At 50.9% G+C, this 24,158-nt stretch overlaps 2 protein-coding genes across 2 annotated transcripts in view; one reads left to right on the plus strand and one right to left on the minus strand.

Moving 5' to 3' along the window:
- The window catches only part of LOC149367775 (uncharacterized), a 123,270-nt gene that overhangs the window by 11,643 nt on the left and 87,469 nt on the right, over positions 1-24,158 (plus strand). The window contains exons 2-4 of the mRNA XM_089567414.1: positions 11,697-11,993; positions 21,616-21,663; positions 22,086-22,469. Of these exons, the coding sequence (XP_089423540.1) occupies positions 11,697-11,993; positions 21,616-21,663; positions 22,086-22,469 (729 nt within the window). The remainder of the gene's footprint in view (positions 1-11,696; positions 11,994-21,615; positions 21,664-22,085; positions 22,470-24,158) is intronic.
- LOC149367776 (uncharacterized) lies at positions 5,394-9,832 on the minus strand. The gene is made up of 2 exons (XM_089567413.1): positions 9,527-9,832; positions 5,394-5,559 (listed from the first exon to the last, which is right to left on the minus strand). The coding sequence occupies exons 1-2, from the start codon at positions 9,830-9,832 to the stop codon at positions 5,416-5,418; spliced, it is 450 nt and encodes a 149-aa protein (XP_089423539.1). The 3' UTR covers positions 5,394-5,415.

The raw sequence follows: 24,158 nt of genomic DNA on the forward strand, positions 1-24,158 counted from the left end.
GAGAGTGATTTCACCTCTCCCTTTGCGTGCAGTGCCTTGAATATGCGAACTTGTCTTCATTCGTCTGTATACCCTGATGAAGGATGGTCCTCCGTCCGAAACTGTTGGCAATAAACGAAGACAATCGCAATGTTGTGGAACATCCAGAATATCCAAGGAGCATGTGGGAGCTCCTTTCTTTTTAAATTTGTGGTGTTGGCCTATGGAGATTATTAGTGAATGTTTTACTGCTTAGAGATAAAGGATTAGAAAATCAGAAGAAAAACAACTATATATCGCCTGTGGGAACCGGACCCGCGACCACTGAGTTACGCATCCGGTGCTCTACCAACTGAACTACGGCGACGGCTGTCACATATTTTGCTTTCGGGGGAATTCGTTTGCATGTGACGTAACCAAGAGTGTTCACCAGTGCCACCCACGTCCATCAGCATCGGGCGGAATGCGTCCTGTATTACCGCTGGTGTGACGTGACGGCATCGAACGGCGAGAGTGGAAGCTATATGAGAACCCTCGTATGCTTCCTACGGCATCAAGGCTGCCAGAACCAAAGTCCTCATTAAGCAATTAAGCAGACAGAAGTAGAAAAATGAGGGTCTCGTTAAACATAGGAGAGAAGCCAACAGCCACAGAAACGAACGAGCATAGGGGGAGCTCCTTTTTTATTAATATGTTGTGTTGATCAATGGAGATAGTTGAGCTTCCCTTCAAGTGGAGATGTGAGGAAACATTTGAAGATGATGAAATAGGATTTCTTCATGGATTCATGGTTCGGAGTCGCAAACAATCCCATTACTCGACGGCGGGACAAGGAGGTTAACTATTTATTAACACATTAATAAACAAGAATCATCAAGCAAGGAGAAAAGTATTTACAACATGACTGAACCGTTGATTACACGAAATCAGCGCCACTCAACCGGTGGTGGTGGTGGTGAAAAACTTTAATCAAAGAGAGCTTGAGGGTAAAAAAAAAAACCTGCTGCATGGTCGGCATCCTTAGTCCGGGACACCGCACGACGAGGCCCCGTCTCGCGCCCGCTTGACCAGAGCCCTTTGGGACTCCAGTGTGGATCAGTTGAGGAGGGCAGTCTCCCATGCCTCTCGGTTGGGGGTGGGGGAGGGGGAAAGGTGAGGATTCTGAGTACACGCCCACACCATGTGAAATATATCGCAGATCTCTCCACAGTGCGGGCAGCGCCCATCTGTGTTCGGATCGAAGTGTTTTGCTATTGCAGGACAGAGGAGGGTTCCTGTCTGCAGGCGCCCAGAGTTCGCTCCTCCGCCTTACTCAGCCCCTTGGCAGGTGCCGAGTAGAGACGGTGGCTGTCGCAATAATAAATTAGGATTTCGCGGAACCGCAGAAGCGGTTTATGAGCTTCTGAGCCATGAGAGCTAGGATGAGGAGCCCGGTGTGTGAGCGCTCGGGCGGCCGCATCAGCGGCCTCATTGCCTCGTAGACCCTGGTGGCCAGGAGCCCAGATCACTTTTGTGCGAGTTGGATCGGCGAGAGCGCGTCTTAGAATTTTCGAGGCAAGAGATGATATTTCGCCTGCAAGATAATGTTCACAGGCCCGGCGAGAGTCTGTGATAACCGTTTGCGATTTTGGATCGGCGGCAGCGAGAGCTATTGCGACTTCCTCCGCTCGTGTTGAATTTGGGGCCCGAAAAGATAGCCCATCGACATTCATTCCGCGGTGGACTACGGCAGCCGTGAAGAAGCCCGCGGGCGACGGCCCTGTGATGTCCACGTAATAGACGCCCTCTTTAAAGCCATATTGCCTCTCAAGCGTGCGAACCCGCGCTTGTCGTCTGCCTTCATGTGAAGCCATGCCCATGTTACGCGGGAGCGGAGCGACCAAGAGCATGTGGCGCCACAACACCGGGATGTTCTCCGTCCCCTCTGGTATGCATGTGTGTTGGATGTGTAAGCGGTTTAGCAGGCGGCGCCCAGGCACCGTCTGCGATAGCCGCGTATATTGGTTCACGAGGTGGGCCACCCGCAACTCTTGATAGGAGTTTACCGCTCCCAACACAGTTTGGCGCTTGAGGTAGCCACCGGGAGGTCCAGTGCTCGCTTTGTTGCCTTCCTGATGATGGCGTCAATGTGCTCGTCTTGTTGTTTGGTGGTGCGTAGTTACGGCACGGCGTAGAGGATACGGCTGGTCACGAAGGCATAGGCGAGCCGTAGCACGTCCCTGCCCCGCAGACCACCCCGCTTCTTGGAAACACGGTGGATCATGCGCCCTACCTGTTCACCTATGCTCTTGAGTTTCGCTATAGTAGAGTCCGGCCTAAGTTTGTTATTGATGAACAGACCCAGGATCCGGAGCTCTGACACTTCTCTGATGGGACCGCCCGACCGAGATATGTGTAAAGACATGTTGTCCTTGTGGTTTGTCCTGACGTGTAGAAGCTCTGATTTGGCGGGACCACATTGGAGACCACAGTCGGCAGCATATGCTTCGACTATGGAGGCGGCCTGCTGATGGCGGTCCTCCATCTCCCCAAGGCTCCCCTCGGTGGTCCAGATTGTAATGTCGTCTGCGTAGAGTGCGTGTTTTATGCCCTCCACCTGAGCCAGGCGGCCGTATTCCTCGTCCTCGATCCGGAGGAGTGCCTGACGCGCAGAGAGGAAGTCTCTGACATAGGCGAAGACCTTCGCCCCGCAGTTCGTGGTGTCAAGTTAGAGAGTATGGTGCCATGTTTAACATTGTCAAACGCCCCCTTAAGATCGAGGGCGAGAATGGCCTTGTCGTTTTGTTGCATTGCTGTGGGTCGTATTATGTCCCTGTGTAGTTGGAGTAGGACATCCTGTGCAGACATGCGCGGGCGGAACCCGAACATAGTGTCTGCAAAGAGGCCCTTACCCTCCATGTATGGAGAGAGGCGATCCCGAACCATCGTCTCCATGAGCTTTCCCACACACGAGGTTAATGAGATGGGTCTCAAGGTGTCCGTAGTCACGGCTTTACCTGCTTTGGGGATGAACGCTACAAGCGATGTTTTCTATTCGAGTGGGAGCGGACACCCATCCCAGATCTGATTTATGTATTGTAGCAAATGGAGGTATGCAGAGTCGGAGAGGTTCGCCAACAGTTTCACTGTTATGCGATCTCGACCCGGTGCCCCACCTCGGCGCATTTTAGCCAGGGCCGCCTTAAGGTCATGCAACTCAAAAGGGGCGTCTAAATCCTGATTTGGCTTGCCGGAGTCGGGCCCAACCGGGTCATTTGTGCGGCAGAGATACCTGTCGCACAAAGTGTCCGCAAGTTGCGCCGTCGTACCTTGGTACCCGTGCAGAGCCCGCCGGAGCTGTTTTTGCGTCTCCCCTTTCGTTTGAGAAGGGTCGATGAGGCTGCGCAAGAGACGCCAAGCCCCTTCGAGCTCATCTGACGCGCTGCCGAGTTGCAGCGTTCTATCCAATTGGTGTCTGTGAGCTGGGCGGCATATGCCGCAGCCTGCTCCGTAAGTTTTGCAATGCGAGCTCTAAGCTTACGATTCGTCTTGTGTTTCTTCCATTGTTTTGTTAAGCTCCGGCGCGCCTGCCACAGATGCAGGAGGTGATTGTCCACTGCGGGGATCTCGTCGGTGGTGTGAAGTGTTTGCGTGTGTTGTTTCTGTATGTTGGTGACCTGTGTTGCCCACTCCGCATAGCCGTCGGAGAGTAGTACCGGAGGGACGTCCTGAGTTCGAAATTGGTGCCAATTGGTTATTTTCGCCTTGCCCCAATTTTTACGGGCTGCCTTCGCCAAAAGCGTGATGCGGAGAAGGCAGTGGTCGCTGCCCAGGGTATCCCCCAGGTTCTCCCATGTGGCGTTTGTAGTGTTCCTAACCACAGATAAGTCAGCACACGTGTCACGGGTGACCGAGTTGCCCACACGTGTGGGGCAAGACGGATCCGTGAGCAACGTAAGACGAAAGGTGGAGATGAGCTCCGCCAGCTTGCGTCCCCTGGTTTTCTCGAAGTGATAGCCCCAGTGTAGACTGGGTGCGTTGAAATTCCCAATGATCACCAGGGGTTCATTGTCAGCCGATTTGAGAGCACGATAGAAAATTTCGCTGAAAGTAACACGCGGCTTATGCGGGGGGCAATACACATTAAGCACATGTATTGACGGGTCGCGGCGCCTGAGAGGCAGAACGCTCACCATGGTGTATTCCTGCTCAGTCTCCAGATCAAGATCGACCTGAATCGCGGTGTATGCTTTATGCACCAGGATGCATTTCGAGGGGCCCCCCTGAAACAAGCTATACCCAGAGAATTTAGCATCATTGCCGGGCTCTTGCAAAGCAAGAAGCGCCAGCATGTCACCAAGGGACTGCAGGTAGAGCTGGAGATGTGACCGTTTTTTGCAGGCTCTGAAACCGCTGCAGTTCCATTGAATGATTTCGAATTGGTCTAATTTTTTAGCTTTCTGAGCAGGTTTGCCAGCCATATTGATGTTTTTATTTTACGGTGCTGGGTAGCCATTCGGTTCGGGGGCCGGCGCAGCCCCAGGTAGGGGTTGCATCAACGCCGCGGCTATCGGCCCGGAACCGCTTTCTTCCGCTGCCTGTCGAGGAGCTATTTTACGTTTTACCTGCGGGGAGTCGCAGGAGAGAGAATTTTTTATTTGGGAGCTCACCCAGGGCTGCATCGCCTTAAGGACAGAGTCAGTCACCTGGGCCGCAATGCGAGAGCGTTCCGTTTTAAGCCTTCTGTCTCCGCCCTTGGCGGGTACAACAACCAAAAATAAAACAGGTGACACTTCTCACCAATCGACGCTTAGGGAAAGGACAATAAAGTTTCCCTCAGCCAATCAAAGACTGGGGAAAGGATGTTAGCTAATCAAATACTTGGGAAAGGAAAGGTTCCGAGCCCGCCTACAAACAGCACTGAACTCGCTGCGTTCCGAACCTCTGCCTATGTGGGACACACGTGTGCCACGGGAACAATCGCTGAAGGTTCCTTAAAAAAAGGAAAGCTGTCATTGAGGGTCCAGCGTCCAGTGGCAACTACAGCTTAACTATGGGCCTCTTCTCAGTATCGGACGCTCATAGACCCATCGCCGCCGCATCGCGTACCGATCGTCCACCGTACACCTGCTTCCTCACAGTAATCTGCAGGGACGCGAGAAGGTTAAAAAACATCCACTGGCCACAAACAGGACGACTTCAGGCATTGAAACACTGCACTGTAGAAAGCTGCGCGCTAGAAAGTTTCTGTGGTGGGGAGGCAAGACGGAGACAGAACGAGCGTTCTGGCGACGGTGCCGCCAGCAACAATAGCACAGGCACCGCGTCTCCGTCGTGCGTCCGCGGTAACATGAATTCGGTAACTGTGCTGGACGCTGGATGACACATCGGAAGGTGGTGGTGAAAAACATTTATGGGAAATTAAGTTTTTTACAGAAAGGTGATTGGGGTAGGACCCTATTGGTCCTTTCCCCTTACAATACTGAGTGGAGCCCCTATTCCGGTGCCCCATTGGCAAGCAACGCGGCCCGCGTCCGTTGAACCAAAGCCTTTTGGCTCTTTAGGTCTTGACAACCGAGCAGGGCCGCCTCCCAGTCCTCTCTGGTGGGGTTGGGGTAGGGGGGGATAGATGGGTTTGATTGACACGCCCAAACCATGTGGAAGGTGTCAGCCACCTCCCCACAGAACTGGCACGCACCATCAAAGGATGTATTGAAATATTTAAGCACCGCCGGGCACAGTACAGTGTTAGTAAGAATTTTGATGAGGAGGCGCTCGTCAGCGCGATCCAGACCCTTACAAGGGGCCGGGTAGCGCCGGCGCTCCTTCTTGTAGTAATCGGTGATTTGTTTGAATGTAAGGGCCAGATTGTCTGATTGGGAGTACCCTTCCAAGGACAGGGAGATAGCCTGGGGAGAGAGTGCGCGGGCGGCCTGATCGGCCTGTTCGTTTCCCTGGAGTCCCTGGTGACCGGGGGCCGAAATCAGGTTGCGTGGAGTTGGATCTTCGCATCGACAGCTATATTCCAGTATGCGCCAGGCAAGCGGAGGAGCCCAGCCCAACTCGTAGTTCCGACAAGCCCCTCGCGAGTCGGTGATGATGTGTTCTGACTTGGGATTCGTGAGAGCCAGAGCAATGGCAATCTCCTCCGCGTGTGTTGCGTTGTAGGCTTTGAAAGTGAGCCCGTTAACTGTGTTCTTGTTGTGTACGACTGCGGCCGTGTACCACCCCCCGTGGTGTGGGCCGGCAACGTCCACGTAATACACGTGTTCTTGGTTACCATAGTATCGCGCCAACTCTTCCGCGCGCGCCTGGCGACGACCGCTATGGTCTTCTCTGGACATGTTGCGGGGAAGGGGTCGGACCCGGAGGGCGCGTCTCCAGGGTTCTGGCACTCTCTCCCTTTCCTCAATGTGGTAGTCATGTTTGATGTGTAGCCGGCCCAAGAGGCGGCGACCGGACGTGGTCTGTGCAAGACGCGTGTATTGGTTGACTAAGTGGGCTTCTCGAAGCTCCCGAAATGTGTTCACCACGCCCAAGGCCAGAAGCCTCTGGTTGGACGTGGTTACCGGGAGATCGAGAGCCCGCTTGATGACTTTCCGCAGGATGATCTCCAGTTGGTCATCATCGTGTTTGCGCAGGTGCAAGTAGGGAGTTGAGTAGAGGATTCTACTCGTTACGAAAGCATGGGCAAGCCGCAGTGCATCCTTGCATCGTAATCCGCCCCGCTTGTTGGAGCCCCGGCGGACCATGCGGCCCACCTGGTCTCCCACCGTGCGAAGTTTGGCTAGGGTGGTGTCGACTCTGCGTTGGTGGTGTATGAAGAGGCCAAGGACGCGGATCTCCTTGGCCTCCCGGATCGGGCCCGAGGGAAGATTGATGCGAAGAGGTGTAGTGTCCCGAGGGGAGGGACGTAAGTGCACAAATTCTGATTTAGCTGGGGCGCACTGGAGTCCGCAGTAGGCCGCGTAGTCGTCGACTAGGGTCGCCGCTGCTTGCAGGCAGGACTCCATGTGGCCCAGGTTACCTTGCGTGGCCCAGATTGTAATGTCATCCGCATAAAGAGCGTGATGTGTCCCGGGCAGAGAAGACAATTTGGAGGGAAGACAAAGCACTGCCAAATTGAAGAGCAGGGGAGACAGGACCGCGCCTTGAGGTGTTCCCCTCGAGCCGATGGTGTATAGCCCGTGTTCCGCATCTTGTATGGGTATATAGGCTTGACGGTCTGTAAGAAATTGTCTTATGTAATGGAATGTTTTGTGGCCACAGTTGGTGCTACTGAGGTGGTCCAGGATTACTTCATGTTTGACGTTGTCGAATGCGCCTTTAAGATCCAAGGCCAGGACCACCTTGTCGACAGGATCTAAAATGTCGTGGTGGAGCTGCGGCAGCATATCCTGTGCTGACTTGTGAGGACGAAAACCGAACATAGTGTCCGCGAAAATGTGCTGTGTTTCGAGATAATCGGAGAGTCTGTCACGCACCATCGTCTCCATCAGCTTGCCGACACAAGACGTGAGGGAGATGGGGCGAAGGTTTCCACATCAATAGGTTTGACGGCCTTCGCAATGAAGGTCACGAGAGCCGATTTCCAATCGAGAGGGAGAGGAGTCTCTCCGTCCCAAATGCTATTGATGTATTTGAGGAGCGCGGCGTAGGCTGCGTCGGGAAGGTTGGCCAAGAGCTTGACCGTAACCTTGTCGCGCCCGGGTGCAGTGCTCCGCTTCATCTTGCTTAAGGCCGCCCGGAGGTCGTGGAGCTGAAACGGAGTGTCCACCTCCGTGTTCTCTTCGCCTGCATAGGAGTACGCCGCTGGCCGGGGGTCCTTAGTGGTGCACAGGTATCGATCCCTGAGCGTGTGCGCTAGCTGTGTTGTCGATCCTCTAAAGTGGTGCAATGCCCTATGTAAGTGGCGTTGGGTTTCCGTGCGTGTTTGTATTAGATCGATGAGAGCGCGGAATAGGCGCCACGTGTTGCGGCCAGACATCTGGCGCGCAGCCGTGTTGCAGCGGTCCACCCAGTTAGTGTCGGCTAGCTGAGTAGCATATTCCGCTGCCTGTTGTGTGAGTTCGAGGATGCGTTTCTTTAGGCGTCTGTTATGTTTCTGTTTATTCCATCGTTTTGTGAGGCTGCGGCGGGCCTCCCAAAGGTGGAGCAAGTGGTTGTCCACGTCCGTTTGTGTTTCTGTGAGCTGTATCTGCTTTTCGTGTTGTGTGAGTGTAGACGTGAGCGATTTGGACCATGCGTCGTATCCCGACTGGAGGAAGTCTACGTTGGGTAGAGAGGTGCGGAAAGTCGTCCAGTCCGGGACACGAGCTTGTGTTAGTGGGCGTTTCAGGGGACACATGTAAATGGTTGTGGTGTTTATACAGTGATCACTACCCAGAGTGTCCTCTGTATTCAGCCAGTCGGCATGGCGTACGTTGCGCGTAAATGTGAGGTCCGGGCAAGTATCTCGTTGAATCGAATTGCCGACACGTGTTGGGTTGGCGGGGTCAGTTCGGGGTAAGTCAAAAAGTTCCTCAAGCTTCCTTCCACGTCTGTCCTCCCGGGGGTACTCCCATAGCCTGCTCGGGGCGTTGAAATCTCCGACGATCAGAAGGGGATCCCTTCCAGCCACCTGCATAGCTTGGGTGAAAATTTCATTCAACGTGAAGTTCTTAAGTTTAGGTGGACAGTAAATGTTTAGAATGTGTACAGGTGTGTCAGACCGCTTTAGGGGCAGCACTGACACCATCTTGTATGGGAAAGGCGGTGTTGTGGGGACTGTGACCTCCTGCGCAGTATACTGCTTGTGAACAAGTATACATGTCTGCGGGTTGTGTTGAAATGTAGTGTAGTTTGTTAGTTTGGCCCCGGCGCCGGGTTCCTGAAGGGAAACCACGGCAACGAGGAACGCAAAGGTCTCAAGGTAGAGGCGGAGATGAGCCCGCTTCGTGCGGTTCTTGAGACCACGGCAGTTCCACTGCGTTAGTGTAAGCGGCTGAGTTGTTCTTGCTCGCGGCTTAGGGTTGGGGGCCATGGTCGGAGGCGGAGGGTGGGGTTACGTTGTTAAGACTCCCAGTCCGCTAGTGCCCAGCGCAGACGTGCAGGAGTCTTCCTAGAAGTCAAACTAATCGGGAATAACTCTGTTGAATTTGGAGGGGCGGTTAGCGTCCCTGATGGGCCCTACGCGTTTAAGGACGCTCGGATTGTCCTTTATCCATTTTTGGATAATGTGAGTTACGGCTTGTCACCTGTGCGATGACACTCTCCACCTGACGCGCAATGGTATCGTGGATAATTTTGGGGAGGTCAGCCAATTGTGTTTCAATCGCGGTCACCCGGGTCTCCAGGGCCGCGGCGCGACTCTCCACAGGAGTAGGAATCTCCCTGTCTGTGATGTTTTCTTCCTCGCCGCTCGACGCGGACGGAGTAGGGAATTGGGCTTTGAGCGAGTTAAGCTCGCTGGCTAGTTTTTCGTTTTGAGCTCGCAAGAGGGCGAGCTCGCGCTTGAGTTCCTGCGTCTCGGCGGTGCTGGTGGGGGAGGAGGGGAAGGAGAGGAGGCGACCCTCGCCCAGCTGCCTACCTTGGGTTGGTTGCAGGCGGCGCCGCCAGATGAAGACCTTAGAGCTGGGAAGTCCGCTGCTCCGGGTGGTGGCGGTACCGTTGCTGTCTTGCCAGGGGGAGGCCGTGGCGTCTTCTGGTTGTTTTGCTGCCGGCCGGTGGCGTGACTTCCCCGTGTAGCGCCGGAATTGGCTCCCTTGGGTGGCTTGATTGGCGGCCTGGGCCCTAGCTGCGGAAGCCGGATGAATTTGCTGGTGCATTCGCGGGAGCTGGTGAGGTGCGGGCCCCCGCATATTATGCACATGGGATTGCAAACGCGGGGGGCCATCCCCTCAGTACCAACCCCCACGCTCTGGCCACAAAGGCCGCGTCTTTCTTTGACCGGGGTGGGACAGTTGTCCACCCGGTGCCCCAGCGTGCCGCAACGGTAGCACGCTGGCACCGTTTTCTTATACTCCTTGACGGGAGTCAGTTCTGCGTTGTAGTGGACGTAACGCGGAACGCTGCGTCCCTCGAAAGTTAGCACAGCTATATTCGATGTTCCCAGCTTGCGCACATGGACTAATTCACCAGCGCGCCACTGCACACTTTGTTTCAAGGATTCGCTGGTTTCAAGGTTCTGCACAGTAATGACACCACGACACACATCACCGGTGAGCTTGAGGTGTCCGTGAAGCGGGAGCTATCTTTGCTGGTGGTAATTTGGATGTCCGTCAGAAGCTTTTGAGCCACCTCGAGGTTTTGCGACGATAATGTTTTGCTCCCAAATGGGAGAAATTGTAATCGCATTCATATGCTCTCTCCCGATGAGTTGCGAAATGGCAGCGCCGAGCTCACCGTGCTGGAATGCTGTCTTGAGGGCGAACGTACTGCGTGGCCGCAGCACGATCACGTAATCGTCAGGGTTCATCCTGACCGTTGGCTTGGGCGTCCACTTGGAGACTGGTGAAAATGTCTTTTGTGGACATTTAGAAGACGGAGCGCGAGCGTCTCTCGTTGCTGATTTGTCGAGGGGAGTCGTGGGCATTGCAGCTCCTCGTGTGTTCTGCCGGCGGCGGCGCCGGCTCTCAACGACTTGAAAAAGGGCAGCTTGCTGCGCCGAAATGGTGGATGGGCCATCCTCTGGCTGGCTTGCAGGGACAGACGACCACGACAGGGTCGTGGGGTCGTATCCGCGTTGTTCAGGCAGAGCCATGTTGAGAGGTTGACCGGCGGGCATCTCCGCAGCCAGCGGCGGGGGAGCCGGAGCCGTTAGGCTCAGCTCGACCGCTACGTGGTGATGCGGAGGGTTGCTCGAAGTGGCCGAAAATTGGGCGTACCTGGGTCAGATCGCTGTCTCCAGGATCCTGCTGACTTCACAGGTGCAGACGCACAGGTTTGAAGGGTGTTACATCAGATTGCAGCGGTTCCAGCCGAAAATCGACGGAGCCGATGTGCCACGCGTCCGATCGCTCCGCGCTCAAACGCGGCCGCTGTGCGGTGGCGCTGAGACCTTGCACGGTCCAAACTCGCTTGCTTAATCACACATCGGAAAGTTCGGCGAACTTCACAGAGATGATCAGTGAATATTTTTTCGATTAAAGATAAGTTATTAGAAGTGCAGAAGAAGAAACAACCATATGCGTACGGTTCGGTTCCCACCTGCGGCATATTATATTGTTACCTGACAGCAAGCCAAGGAAAAGAACTTCGTGATGACAGATGAATTACGATTTTTAATGCCTGCGGCCCTAGTGCGAGCGCTCCGTCCCGCGCCACTCCCGCTTCTCCGTAACAATATATGTGTATATTGTTGTGAGGCGTCTGAAGCCCGCAGGTTTTATTTGGAGCGCCGGGAGTGTTCACGAGTCCGCACTGTGCTGAACTACATGACACATGTCCAGAAGGATTGATATAGGCAAGAAACTGCCCGCGCCTGCTTGGGAAATGCAAACTGCTTTCTAATTCCGTATACTACGTGAATAATAGCAAGGATCTTCGATAAAGCAGCGCTAGTACTAGTTAAAATTAAGCTCACAGACTACTGTGTACTGTCACTGCTCACTTTTGCACGTGAGTGTCCGCGCAGGTTCATACAACTGCTAAACCGTTCTGAAGGTATTGAGTCCGCCATTTTCTTGCCCTCTCTCTGTAGTTTCTGTCCGAGGTTTGCAAGCTGTCCCGACAATTAACTTTTTTTTTTCTATTTGCAGTTTCTCCTTTCATCACGTGAAAACCGACGCTTTGTGCTACTTCTGTCCGATGCCCTGAAGTCGGCGACGTCGCTGACCAGCCTGCGCCTTTGTGGATGCGAGCTCAGTGCCGAGGCCACGTCGAACGCATTCGCTGCCATCCAGCACCTGCTGACGCAGCAGCTCGTCGAACTGGCGCTGGACAAAGTCGTTGTTGTCCTGACATCGCGGGCACCGCTGGATGCCTTGACAGAGAGCCTGTCGAAAACGGAGACTCTTAAGCTGCTGAAGATTGTCGAAGTGGACGTCGCCATGAAAGTAAGGTTTGGTTTATTGCAGTAATATTGCAGTAATATTGGGGTTTAACGTCCCGAAGCAACTCAGGCTATGAGGGACGCCGTACTGAAGGACTCCGGAAATTTCGACCAACCGAGGTTTTTTAACGTGCACTGACATCGCACAACACACGAGCCTCTAAAATTTCGCCTTCATCTAAATTCAGCCGCCGCGGCCGGAATCGAACGCGCGTCTTTCGGGTCAGCAGCCGAGCGCCCTAACCACTGAGCCACCGCGGCGGGTCATCTGCAGTGGCGCTTATTACTCTTTCTGTAATCTGTTGCCGTTCACTAATAGGCTGCTGCAAACGACCGAACACCTTCCATTTTAAAGTGCCCCATTAAGTAGGGGCTCTGACAACAAGTTCTACATGAGCCGAGCGTCGTGTGGACAGCACGCTCTGCCAGCGTTCGGTAGGACGGTGGGTCTGGGTCATCGAAGGGACATGGTGTAGAAAAGGCGGTGAGGATGGACTTTATTGCCGCGCAGATATTTTCCGCAGTAGCTTCAGAACATGGTTTCCTGACACTGAAAGGAGAAGAAATGTTGGAGAGCTTGAAAGACGAGAACGTGACTGACGTCAAACGCATCAAAACCCGCAAAGACGATAAGGAAACACCAACAAAGCACTTAGTCCTGGCTTTCGCCTCTGGCAAACTCCCAGATACGATACAAGTAGGATACATGAAAATAACTGTCCGGCCGTACATCCCAAATCTAAGAAGGTGCTTCAAAGGTGAAAGATTTGGCACTGTCTCCCGGAGCTGTCGGGGCCGGCAAACTTCAGCCAAATGGGCACCGAATGTCCATGAATCCGTTGGCTGCAAAGCCACACCAAAGTGCGCTAAATGCGAAGGGGACCACCCGGCATACTCGAGATAGTGTCCATCCAGGAAGAAAGAGAAAGAGGTAACTATTAAAACTAAGGAAAACATAACACCTCAAGAAGCAAGAAAACAACTCACACAAACACAAGGAACGGTCGCCGCGGTGGCTGAGTGGTTATGGCGCTCGGCTGCTGACCCGAAAGACGTGGCGGTGGAATTTCGATGACAGCGAAATTCTAGAGGCCCGTGTACCTTGTGATCTCAGTCCACGTTAAAGAACCCCTGATTGTCGAAATTTCCAGATCCTTTCACTACTGCGTCGCTCATAGCCTGCGTCGCTTTGGGACGTTAAAACCCCATAAACAATAATTCATAAACGCGAGGAAAGCTCCTGCTCACAGAAAAAAAACAAAATTCACCGATGTGGTACGACTGTGCGGGGAACCACACCGGCCTGGTGTTCTTGCCCAGGCCACACGCAGTTAGCCTGTGGCAGGGCCATCCGCGCCCCCAGCAGATGCGGCAAAGGCTGTCCAGCCACCTATGACAACCGGCTCGCCGGCGCCTGGGTCGACAGCCCGCAAAGCTTCTCCCAGTCGGGACAGGCTTATAACTCGTTCAGCAGTACCTACTCTGCGGTCCTCTATCACCTCTAGGGAGGCAATGGACACAACGCCAAATCTGCCACCGCTTCAGGGGAGGCGTAGCTCTTTTGACCGAAAAAGAAAAACTCCAACAACCGACCTGTGTTTTTAGTTACACCTACTAATTTAACCTGACTTTTTAATCCACTAGAATTGTCGTCGATTTAACAAAATACAGCGATATAAAAGGCACTTTGAACTTGAGCAACACTTGTTGTTGGGCTAGTTGGTAATACATACTTCTGAAGGAACCAGCGCACAAAACACAACGGACAAGAAAAAGGCGTCGTGTTCCGCCTTTTTCTTGTCCGTTGTGTTTTGTGCGCTGGTTCCTTCAGAACTTTGAACTTGCTTTCTACGGTCGCCCTATGTCTGCAAGAGAGCAACATAGGACCTCCACAAAAAATATTTTAAATAATTGTTAAGTCTTTCGGTGTGACAGAGCAACCGTCGCTTAGGCTGTCTGGAGGGGCTGTTATTGTTGTCTTAACACGAAATATGAAGCCGTGGCAATCGCCCTACTTCATTTTAAAACAATAACAATACTCTCGGTATATCTTCAGCCACATCTATCCGTAACACTACACGATATAGAATCACGTTTCGAACAGCTTCCAGAGCCGTATCTTGTAGTGGGGGAATTTAATGTACACTTCTCTTTTTGGTGTAGGGAAGAAACGGACGCCACAGGTCGTATTTTAGAAGATTGTGTTCTAGCAATAAGTCCGCGGGAAAGCGGACTTATTGCTCTCCAAGCACTGGAAAAAAAAGTACGAGGAACTATAGCGGCTAAAGTGGTAAAAGGCGAAAGCCTGAGAGCTGCATTCTGCTACGCGATTGTTCACTGCACATTTTGTTGGTGCATTAATTAACTGGCAATTAATGACGCTTAAAGGGAAGCTGAAGAGTTTTTCGAATTCATTAAAATTCTCACGTGTGGATGTGGGAACTTTATAAATCATGCGGGTGAAATTTTTTTACAGATTCATAACTTAGGAGCGACGTAATCGCCGTTTAAATTTACGCGGTAGCTCCGCAACCCGCGGTCCGCCGAGCGCTGCTGATGACCCTGACGATGCGAGCCAAAAGCGGAAACCGCGGAGTGGTGACGTAAACACCGGTAATCCGTCGCTCCACAGCCTCCGCGGCCGTGCTTGTTTCTGCGTGCGTGCCATCATAAGCTGCTTCGAGCGGCTGTGTGTTTCTTTATTTGTGCGTTTTTATGTTTGTGGTGAGGTACAGAAAGGTGTGCAGCATCGAATGAAGCGGTGGACCCATCATGCCGGCGTTCTGCGCAGCCCTCGGCTGCACGAACATCCGCGGCCGCGACGATGTGGTCTTTCATTATTTCCCGCAAAATAAGAAGCTCTCGGCGAAGTGAGTCGCTGCTGTGAAGCGAAGGGATTTCAAGCCGTCAAAGGCAACAGTGCTATGCTCTGGCCACTTTCGTGATTAGAACTATCACCACAGCCTGTCGACAATGCATTCACTGGGCCTGTCAACAGTCAGCTCAACTGAAACCCGGTGCAATACCGTCTGTTTTCTGATAATTTCATTAATTTCTTGGCAGCACCAGCAGTCTTCTTCATTCCCCTCTGGAATGCAGCGGACGGAGGAACACCTATTTTGGAAGTAGAGTGTTTACAATGACATCACTCAACTGCCAGGAACACATTTCTAATAACGCATGTAGTCGTAAAAAATTTCCGACTGCCACATGGCTTCATACATTAATATTATATAATTGTGCGCCAAGTGTGCTACAGCCAGCCTTGCGATTCGTCCTGCTCGGTTGCAGCACGAGTCCATCTAGTTAGTGAAAAAATCCCTTGCCGCTAGAACTGAGAACAAGCACGATAAAGGCGGCGCAAACGGACGAAAGTATTCTTACAAGGACTTGTAGCATGAACCAACTCGCCTAAACAAGGATTTTAATTTACTGCTAGCTCCCATCTTGGCACGCAAAACGGAAGGCGCACGTTTGCCACCTAGACAAGTTTTGTCGCAAAGCGCTGCGAACTTGTATGTTATGAAGCCAGCCGGCATGCAGCTACTATGAAGTGGTGCAAGCATAAAATTTGCGTGCAAAAAGAGCCTGATAACTTCTTGCGCATGCCAATGATGTTTGTGGATTACAAGCAGATTTGCGGCAGCACTGACAAGCGGCAAGACAAAACTGCCGACGATCGCATCCCGCTTACATTGCATTAGGAAAATTACGTCAGGCAGTGCTATACTGCATTTTCTCGACTAAAAATTCATCCATTGTATCTCTGAATGTATTTTGGCAAGAAAAGTATACTTACCAAAGTCATTTCCAACACGTGGAGATGCTGACACTTCGCTTTCGTTCGAGTCAAAATCACAGCTTGCGCCAGCATCGTTTCCTTCTTGGAGAGGTTTGCTCTTTGCAATCGGTTCTAACATGTAGGGGATGACGCCAAGATACTCCGGGTAATCTTCGATGTGTTCCATCGTCGTATAAGCAAGATAACAACCTCGAACCGCCGAGCGCCGCGTTTCATGTGCAGCGGCGGCGGCCGAGCCGACCGAGCCAGCGCCATTGTTGACGTCACGAGGCGGCCAACCAATCACAGGCGGCAACGAGGCGCGCGAGCTCGCCCGAGGCTGCTGCTGCACTTCTCGCCAAAATAAAATAGGTTTGCGCTTTCCTTTGCCTAATTTCGACGACAAATTCGAATTCCGAGGGTGGAAAACTGTAAAGTGCATCTCTCCACTCAATTTTTCGGGGAAACCTTTCAGCATCCCTTTAATCTTCGCCTTTAGGAGTCGAACGCGACAGCGTGTTGTGCGCTGCCACGGAGTCCAAGGAACGCCACCACCCGTTCGGCGCGATGCGTTGCCCTTTGAACGCAACGCTTTTTGATGAAAGGAAATGGGGCTGTTATTCTCTGTCATCTCGGTGGACACCTGAGCCGCACCGTACAGGAAGGGAGGAAGTGTGAGTGAAAGAAGAAAGAGGGGCCGTAATGAAGAAAATGAAAATTGTATTTGAGGAACGGAAATTACGCATTAACTGTCTCACATATCTCAGTAGACACTAGTCGAAAATTGTATTTGAGGAAAGGAAGTTGCGCAGTACCTGTCTCACATATTTCGGTGGACACCCGTCAAAATTCGCGCACGGTGACGTCACGACAATTTGGACCAATCTGAAACGCGGACAAAGACGCCTTGCTCGTTGGTAAATTGGTTTTTGAGGAAAGGAAATGTATCTGTCTCTCATATCTCGGTGGACAACTAAACCTCGCCGTAACGGGAAGGGAGGAAGATTGGAATGAACGAAGACACCGTATTCACCAGATGCGCTTTTGTTCATTCCAAACCATCGATTTAGTTCATGTTTTACCCAACCTCATTGTGTCTTCCAATGTTTGTGACCGTCCGTGTTTGTGGGGCATAATGCAAGAGGTGTATTTTTCTGTCCGTTTCCTACTTGTTCGTTTTTCTCCTGAGTTCCTTTTTTTAGTGTCGAGGAAAAAGTTGTATAAGGATTTGATTAGTATGCTCTTCCCTCCGCCCATGTACCGCTCTCTGTATTTTGGTTTGCCGGGCCATGACGTACACAAAAGAGTACGTAAGATGCCAGTCTCGCCGTGTACAAAGACCTTTTTCTTTAAGTTACACACCGGTACGTTGCCCGTTAGAACATGGTTAGATAAAAAGGGCATTTTTGTGTCTACCGTTAATTGCCGCAATTGTGATGAACCAGAGACAATTGAGCATTGTTTCATCAGTTGCAAAGATACAGTACTCCTCTGGGATATCCTGCAACGCACATTTAAAAAAAAGAATTCATCTGACTCCACATTCTGTTCGCTATCTCACTGCGCTGCCATTTGTTGATGAACCCCTGGACATGTTCTTTCTGATTGCACTGCACAGCCTCTGGAAAACCCGCATGATGGACAGACACTGTGAACCTGTTGTGTCTACAAAGGATCACTTCAGTCGAATGGTTGTTCATCTAAGAGACGTGTATGCCCAGACTGAGTACGAACCGGAGTGGCACTCACTATTAGTGATGTGCTCTGCATTGCCCCTTTTCTAGTGCATGGTCTTTTGAATATGTATTGTTTACCACTGTTTTCATAATGGCTTGTATATAGTTTATGTACATAGAACATTACATCACTGTAATAAATACCATGTTGAAGAAAAGAAAAACTGGCATGGCGGAGTGGTAACGTGCACGTCTCGCACTCCGGAGACCGGGGTTCGATTCCCAAGCTCGGCCAATTTCTTACTCGGTTTTATTTATTTATCTGCTCTGTCTAGAAAGGTTAATTAGACTAATTCGTTAAGAAAGCAATTAACTAAACCCAGTGGAACTTAATTCGAGCATCACTATACGATCCCTTTAATTGGTTGCATGGTTAGTAGCCATAGTACAATTGGCCCCGTTTAAAACTCGCGCACTGTGACGTCACGACCGTTTCGTCCAATTGGAAAGCGTGACATTTCTGTCGACAGCTCCTGCTTACAACGATGAGGCATTAAAGGCTTCTGCCTTGATAAGCTGCTCGGATATATCTTTTAGTTCGCCGCCTGTATTCAACGATATTAAGTGGGATGGTCTAGATTCGCCCGTATGGAAGCGATCATTTGCCTGTGAGTGTGAGCCTTTCATCCTCACCATCAATTATCCCGACCAAAACCTCGCCGTTGGAAGTTGCATTTAGCGACTGGTCGCTTTTGCGAGCAAAAGCGAGTCTGGAGAATTTTTTTTTTTCAGATGATCGGGGTATAGACGAACTGAATTAAATGTTCACGACTTGTATGATCACTGCCACACGGCTGTCAATTCCTGAATCCTCAGGAGAGGTGCGACAGAATCATGAAGTTAGGTATACACAAGAATGTCGAGAACCGAAAAAAAACAAAGAAAAGCATGGCGCATTTTCTGTAGGTGCCCAACATATGAAATTTATAGGGTTTTAAAAAGGAAAGAGCCACAGCCTGCCATAGCCGTAGGTGCTCTGAGAAACCTTCACGGCAAAACTGTATGAGCAGTTCAACCACATCGAAGAATATGTGGAGCAAACGCGTAAACTGAATGGTAGCTACTCCGCCTTCACACACACTTTTCTCACTGCCCCAGGAACACAAACAAGTATTGATGAACAAGCAGATATGCTAGCAGAACAGTTCTTGGCGGTCTCTAGTTCCTCACGCTGCACACATTCATTTTTAAAGTAGAAAAAATACCGCAAACATATTCATTTAAGATAGTTCCAACGCAATAGTTCAGTGCATGACGGCTTTTCTCGATGAGACCGAAGTCAGGTTCTGTGCATATACAGCGGGGTGATAAAGCTTTCGGGCAATTTAGGCTCTGTCTAAAATACCAACAGCGTCCAAACAGACAAATAAGAATGTCATTGCACGTCGCTGCTGTCTTCAACAGCCTAAAGGACATATAGAGTCCACAGTGAGTGGCACTTGGGTGACGGACTGCATGCGTTGTTCATAGTGCGGACGTTGGTTGGTGTACGCTGGGCATTCGAAAATAATATGAAAGACAGTCTCAACTGGGCCGCAGTTGTCACCATACATACTGTCTGCTTGCTTGAAACGGTATCGTAGACTGTTCGTAAACGCAATCTTAATACAAAAGCGATTAAAAATTGCTTCTTGATGACGCGGAAGCACCAGTGGTAGTCTTGATGTGAGCAGTGGGTCGATGCGATGTTGAAAGGGGTAATGATTACTTGGCGAGTTCCAGAGCCGATTCTTTTCATCCTGTGTCTATCGTTTGGCGAGTTTAAACGCATCTTGTTTTGTGAAGAAGATGCGCTTGTAGTTACGGTGCTGTAGACCTTTGCGCGCTGCTTCGTCTGCTCTCTCTTTGGCCAGGATGCCGCAGTGAGCTGGAATCCATTGAAAAAATTATACAGTGGCCTTTAGCAACAGCCAAGTGGTGTAGGTATCCAATGTCACGAGAAATTGGCTGGTGATTAGTTCTCTTCAGTAGGTTGCACAAGGTTTGTGGCGCTCCTTGCTAGTCCGTGAAGATTACCCAGCGTCCTGGGTTATGGCGCAGGATGTAGGAGACAGCTTCTTTTATTCCGTACAGATCTGCTATGGTGGAGGAAGTCCGACGATGTAGTCGCCATGAAAGCATTTGGCCTGATGAGGGCACATAAATATTCATGATGAGTCGCGACAAGTTGAGCCGTCAGTGAAGATGTGTGGGTGTCTTGCGAATACTGCTCAGCTAAGTAGTTCAGAGCAACTTGTAGCAGCGCAGCTTGCGGCATGCCGCTCTTCGCAGTGAAACCTGGTATGAACTGTTTTATTTCAAGAGGTGAGAGTGTCCAAGGGGAAAAAGCTGGAACCAGTAGATTCCGTAGCTGACTTATCGCAGGAAGATGCAATAGCTGCACAGCTCGAACAAAGCCGCAATTGCTGGGGGTTATATGGACTCGGCGCAGGAAATAAACGTTTATTCCCTAGAAGTACATGACGTAGATGGGCTAGAATCGTTACCTGTGCGACAATGACTTCCAGCGGTAAACGTTATGCTTCCGCAACTGTTCTCGAAGTGGAGGAACTGTTGGAGAGGCCAATAGAGATCCGCAGGAAGGTGTTTCGCGCTGCCTCCAGCGTACTCATATTTGTTGGTGACATTTTCTGCAAAATCGGTAAACTATAGCGCAAAAGACCGCCAACATATGCGTCATTAAGGAGAACCTAGAGCGGCAACGGCAGCCCCAACGTGTTCCTGTCATGAACTGGAAGATTTGTTATGCTGCTGCTTTATTCGCACGGAGTAAAGAAGGTTTCGGTCGATGACAATGCCGAGGAATCGTTGGGTCCGTACGTAGGGTAGCAGCTTCTCACCAAGAAGGAGCGGATATTTGGTCTTTTTTTTTTCCATGAATGCCATGGCAACACTTTTTTCCGGAGTAAGATGTAGTTATCGGGGAGCCACGTACGTGGAGATGTTTTGTAATGCTTCGACTTCGATACTTCGCAACAAGCTTCACAGCCCAAGGAGGTATTTGATGGCTTTCGTGTTTGTGTAATTTATACACGAGCAGAACAAAGTAGACTACTACTTTGTGTCAGTGGACAAATGTTTTCTGGCCAGAAAAGGTTGCACCTCCTTAAATAGACAGGTAGGCGGCGTGATCTGTGATGACCAGGAGTTCCGCCACGTTCTGCGTGCTGATGTCAGCGTGTAGCGCATGTATGTGGTTTGTGACACGCCTTCGTATTTTTTAGGGTGGCCACGTCCTAAACAATATCACGGTGTCTTGGGCGGCGTCTGTGCAGCATATGTTTAGAACTGACTTTTAAGGGTGTTTAGTCAGCTGCTGTCGATGACGCTTCGGTGCGTGAGGGATTTACGAGTGAAGGAAATTGGGTGAGTTGGTACTTATTCATTATTCACAACAGCGCACGAAACGCGGGCAAAAGGGGGACCACTTGTGTGGTCGATTATCCCCCTTTTATCCGTGTTTCGTGGGCTGTTGTGAATAATGGACATATTACGCATAATCGGGCACAGTGAGATGTTTCAATGCCCCCGACTAAGGCTCGGACGAATGGACTGTTCTATGTAGAGTGCGGGCTATGGCTGAGCTCTTGCAATAAAAAAGAAAAGAAACTCTTAGGCGATCCCCGGCCGATCGTTCGAGTGAATTAGCAGCAAAACATTCATTATATCGGAGAGCGACGCACTAAAGCTCGTTATTTTCGAGGTATTACATTCCGGTTCGTTATAACCGACGTCAACGAAATAAATTCCTTACATCCTAGGTCCATGCAAGAAAGCTGGTTATATCCGAATAACACGCCAAAGTTCATTGTATGCTAGGGTGAGCACACGCAAGTCCATTATATCAGAGGCGGCTTACTGATGTTCGCTATATTCGAGGTGAACACTAAAGTTTGTTGTATCCGAGGTTAACATACGAAAGGTTGTTATATCCGAAATGGCATACTGAGGTTCGCTGTATCCGAAGTTGTGTACCAAGTTCGTATAGGTAATATACTAAGTTCGCGGCCCGGTGGGAAGATTGCCACCTGCCACTGGCTGCTGACAGATGGCGGTGTCCATTTCTGAGGTAAAGTTTTGACCCTGCTTTACTGGGCGCCTCTGTGCAGGAGAGGGATATCCCGAAGAGCGCGGCACGAGGTCGTCGACGCAACCAAGTGAGTAGACACTGCGCTGTGGACAGCTATTGCAATCTTCGTTCTTTGATGAACGAGTGCGTTCTGCTTTGCCTCCTAGGTTTTTGCAACTGCAGTGTAGGACAGATAGTAAATTATTTGCGAATACGCTAGCGCTACTGCAGTGTAGCCGTGGGTTGATCGTCATACACCCTGAAATGTGTGGTGCTTCGGTGGAGACAATATTTAGAGCAGCGGTTGCTTGGTCCTGCATATCTCAAAGTACTGTTTCACACTCTTCAAATAGGCAAACGTACAAAGTACGAATGTATTTTACTTTTTCATAGGGTCAGTTAACTACGTGGAGGGGCAAATCACAGTTCCTCTCCAACATCGTTGCCTGTTTCGCAAGTTAACTGCAACTGCCGCAAACTGTTGCCTATAAGTATTTCTATTTTTTACAGAAATCCCTTGCAGTGCACACTATCGATTTTCCGGGAGTGGTTATGCGCGCTCTCATCAGCCATGCCAGCCTCTCCACGCTAATTGTGGACGCCTCGTTTTCCGTTCAAAAATACGGCGGAACCTTCAGGCAGACTCTGGCCAAATCATGGGCTCCAGCCGAGCTAACCGTGGTGTGTCGCAATCGCTATCATCGCCGCAAGGCCAACTTAGTGTTCGAGGCGCTAATGGCAAACACAACGGTGAAAACGCTTAGCGTCGAAGGCTTCCATTTAGATGCCATGGATGCGAAGTCATTCTTCAAGCTCCTAGCCAAGAACGACACCATCGAAGATGTCAGCCTCTTGAAGATCAAGTGGACGATGAGGCGGCGCCTTGGACAACCAGTAAGTGGAAGTGGTTGCATTAGACTGCGATCATAATTTTGCTACATAACTGATATCATTTCGCCTTCCTAGAGCAGTTTAGTTTTTTTTTGCTTAACCTGGAGGATGCGCAAGAAGTTTCAGGAAGTCAGCCCTGGACATCTTGAAAAACTACGTTTAAGATTTCCGGAGAAGGATGAGGCAACATTATTCGCAGTGCCTCTGCGCTTACAGACACAAGAGAAAAGGAAACCTGCGATCAGTTTTGAATCGGCATAATTTCGAACTTAAAATTTGGGTTCTTAACTGGAAGGGACACTAGGCCAACTTAGACGTGTTCTTATTCCGAGTAAAATTCAAAAGCTGAGTTTTTAGATACTTACTACAGTAAGATGCTTTATTCCGCGATGGTTCGAGAAAAGCTCGAACAGCGCTGTGGCAATGCGGAGCGGGTATACATGCTGCTAATGGCGTGCAGTTTGTGCCTCTTGGGGTATTCTCATCTGTGTAATCATCTCAGCTCATCTGTCTCATCAGCGACGAGCCAACATGACGTATACATAGCTAGTTGGCCTTCATTTTCGCCTTCACCCAAGTTTGTCTACTTCGCTTCGCCTACAGCTAGCTGTGCGGCCTTCCACGTTCAGCTCGGATATCAGCGCTGTTTCGACCTTCCCGCAGGGAGAGAGAATATCCGCTTGAGATTGCATGGCGAGTCTGCGAGCATCCCATGGCGCATATTTTTCGCAAACATCCGTCGTGCTCTCCTGCTCTTCGCGCCTCGTCAACGCGGCATCAATTCCACAGCTGACTCACTGCGACATTCTCAAGCCTCATACATGCATGTCCTGCGGCTGTTCTTGCGGGATACGCTCCACCGCCTTGTCCAGCGGTCCTCTTCGCCTCGTTTAAGCACCGCGCTAGCCTCTCCGTCTCCCTTGCCCCCGCGACGAGCGAGCAGCCTGAGCTTCGGCAAGCCACGGCACTGCTTTCCTCCGTCTTTCACCCCGACCCACCTGCCTAACCCCAGGGCGTGGTTATCCGTCTTTCCTCTCTGTCCTCCTTGCTACGCCAGCCAAGGTATATGTACCCTGGTAGCAAAGCTCCATAGACGCCCATTGGCCCCAAAAATGGCGGCTCATAGGCACCCCAACGTCCCCGGATGCGGGGGCAGGTGGCATACTCACGTGTGCGTGACCTTGATTGACGTCACGCAAGCGTTTTTTTTTTTTGTGGCGCGAATTAAAAACCGGTATTTTTGTAGAATGAGCACTTTCGAGCCCCTGTCTTTTGAAGGTTGTTGCTTTTCAACGAGCGCCAACATTTGACAGTCAAATGTGCTTGAGTTCCTCTTAGTTATGTGCTTGTTTATTCCTTTAGTTATGGCCTTGTTTATTCACATCCCGCAAGCTCACCTTGAAATGAAGCCCTGAACGCTTCAAATGGATAGCGCGAATCGTGATAGAACGATGGAAAAAGGCTTCTCACTAGCCGCCCGCCGAAGAAAACGACAGAACAAAAAAAAAACTGCTGCAGCGGTGCAGTGATTTGCAAATCTTACCAAACGGTTACAGAGAAGCGACGAGCAAGGACGAAAAAGCCTTCGCAAAAGGGGAATTTTGTGACCGCCGGGGTAAATGGATGCTTTTTCCCAGAAGCGCCGTTGCGGACAGCTCGCGATAAGAGATCGCTTCGTAATGTGGCCGGAAA

This window comes from Amblyomma mixtum, chromosome 1 (genome assembly GCF_055824585.1).
Source record: "Amblyomma mixtum isolate Tamu chromosome 1, ASM5582458v1, whole genome shotgun sequence".
Classification (NCBI taxonomy): Eukaryota; Metazoa; Arthropoda; class Arachnida; order Ixodida; family Ixodidae; genus Amblyomma; species Amblyomma mixtum.